This window comes from Squalius cephalus (assembly GCF_949319135.1).
Source record: "Squalius cephalus genome assembly, chromosome: 11".
NCBI classification, from domain to species: Eukaryota; Metazoa; Chordata; class Actinopteri; order Cypriniformes; family Leuciscidae; genus Squalius; species Squalius cephalus.
Genome location: NC_137132.1, coordinates 31,733,706 through 31,735,402, shown reverse-complemented (window position 1 = coordinate 31,735,402; position 1,697 = coordinate 31,733,706). Strand labels below are relative to the sequence as shown.

Sequence of the window (1,697 nt, the reverse complement as noted above, 5' to 3'; positions counted from 1 at the left end):
AAACCAAATCAAACTTTTAGGGAGCACAATGAGAAACATGACAACAGAGGAGATGGTAAGGTCTTGTCACTAAACTGGCAATGTGCTACTGTTAGAACATTTAATATGTTCCCCTTTTTTCCATCTACAGACAGCCTAGCTAAAGACAAATCAAATTGTCTTAAATTCATAAAAATAACTTTCTATGTCTAATTAGCTTACCAATGACTTAAATATAATATAAAGAAAATCTACATAATAACTGCATATCCTTCCAGATGCAGCCACCACTGGAGAATGAGTCCAGTGTCTTAGTATTTACACTCTCTGGTCTGAATGTAACAATGGAAAACAGATTTGTGTTTTTTTCTTTCACTGCACTGTTTTATCCCCTTATGGTGTTTTGTAATTTAACTGTAATTTTCACCATCATACTACATAAGAAGTTTCATGAGCCGATGTTTGTGTTTTTATGTAATCTCTGCATAAATGGACTTTTAGGCACTTCTGGATTCTATCCTAAATTCATGTATGATTTATTAGCACACGATCATGTGATTTCTTATACTGGATGTCTGATTCAAATATTTGTAATTTATTCATCTGCTTTGTGTGACTTTTCAACATTGACAGTGATGGCATATGACAGGTATTTGGCAATATGTAGACCACTTGAGTATCATTCAATAATGGCCAATCAGATGGTTTTTAAATGTATCCTTTACTGCTGGCTTTCTCCAGTTTTTTTTATGTCTATTCAAATTATTTTAACATCTAGACTCACCTTGTGTGGCTCTACTATTGAAAAGTTATTCTGTGAGATTTGGGCAGTTGCAAAACTTTCTTGTTTTTCTACAACTGTAAATAATGTGTTTGGGTACATTATTATTCTTACATATTTTGGACATGCAGTATTCATATTTTGCTCATACATTCACCTGATTAGAAAGTGCAAAAAGTCAATAGAGGGCAGGCACAAATTCATGCAAACATGTGTGCCACATCTGCTTTCATTGATCAATGTGGCTGTTGCTTTGCTATTTGATGTAATGTACAGTCGTTATGGCTCAAAGAATGTGCCTCAAGGTGTGCGTAATTTCATGGCCATGGAATTCTTACTTGTACCACCTATTTTAAATCCACTTATTTATGGACTAAATCTGACAACAGTACGCCAGCAAGTTATGACAATGTTTTTCAAGAAACAAGTGGGAATATCTAAGTGAATATTTTATCAAGTTAAAAGACCTTATGCTGTATGTGTTTTCGAATGAGTGTGAATATTTAAGAATATTTGAATTATTTAGAAGTTTTGTTTAATGGACATTGTTATTTTATTATTGAGAAAATAATGAGACAATAAGTCACAAGAGGTTGCACGTTATAATGATTTCACCATGATTAAGGGATATTTTTAGGTATGAAATGGGTAAAACTTTACAATAATGGTCCGTCATTAATAAGTAACTATGCAGAAAGTAATGCAGGATTAATGAGTAGTACTACATTAACACTTCAGCTACTACTATTAACTAATATAGAAACAAGTTTAACTAATCAGTAAGTAATATCGAATTTAGGACTAATATAGTCCCTTATTAGGTAATTAATAATTACTTAGTGAGATTGGCATCATTAAGAACTAATAGGTAATTTTGACAAATTATTAAGAATTACTAATTAATTCCTAATCACAACATTAAAGTGTCTGAGACGTT

General features: G+C 31.9%; 1 protein-coding gene across 1 annotated transcript; it reads left to right on the top strand.

Moving 5' to 3' along the window:
• Window positions 1-257: 257 nt before the first annotated feature.
• Window positions 258-1,205, top strand: LOC307167865 (olfactory receptor 1468-like; the record flags this gene model as incomplete). The annotated part of the gene is made up of 1 exon (XM_079887169.1): window positions 258-1,205. The coding sequence occupies one exon, from the start codon at window positions 258-260 to the stop codon at window positions 1,203-1,205; it is 948 nt and encodes a 315-aa protein (XP_079743295.1).
• Window positions 1,206-1,697: the final 492 nt, after the last annotated feature.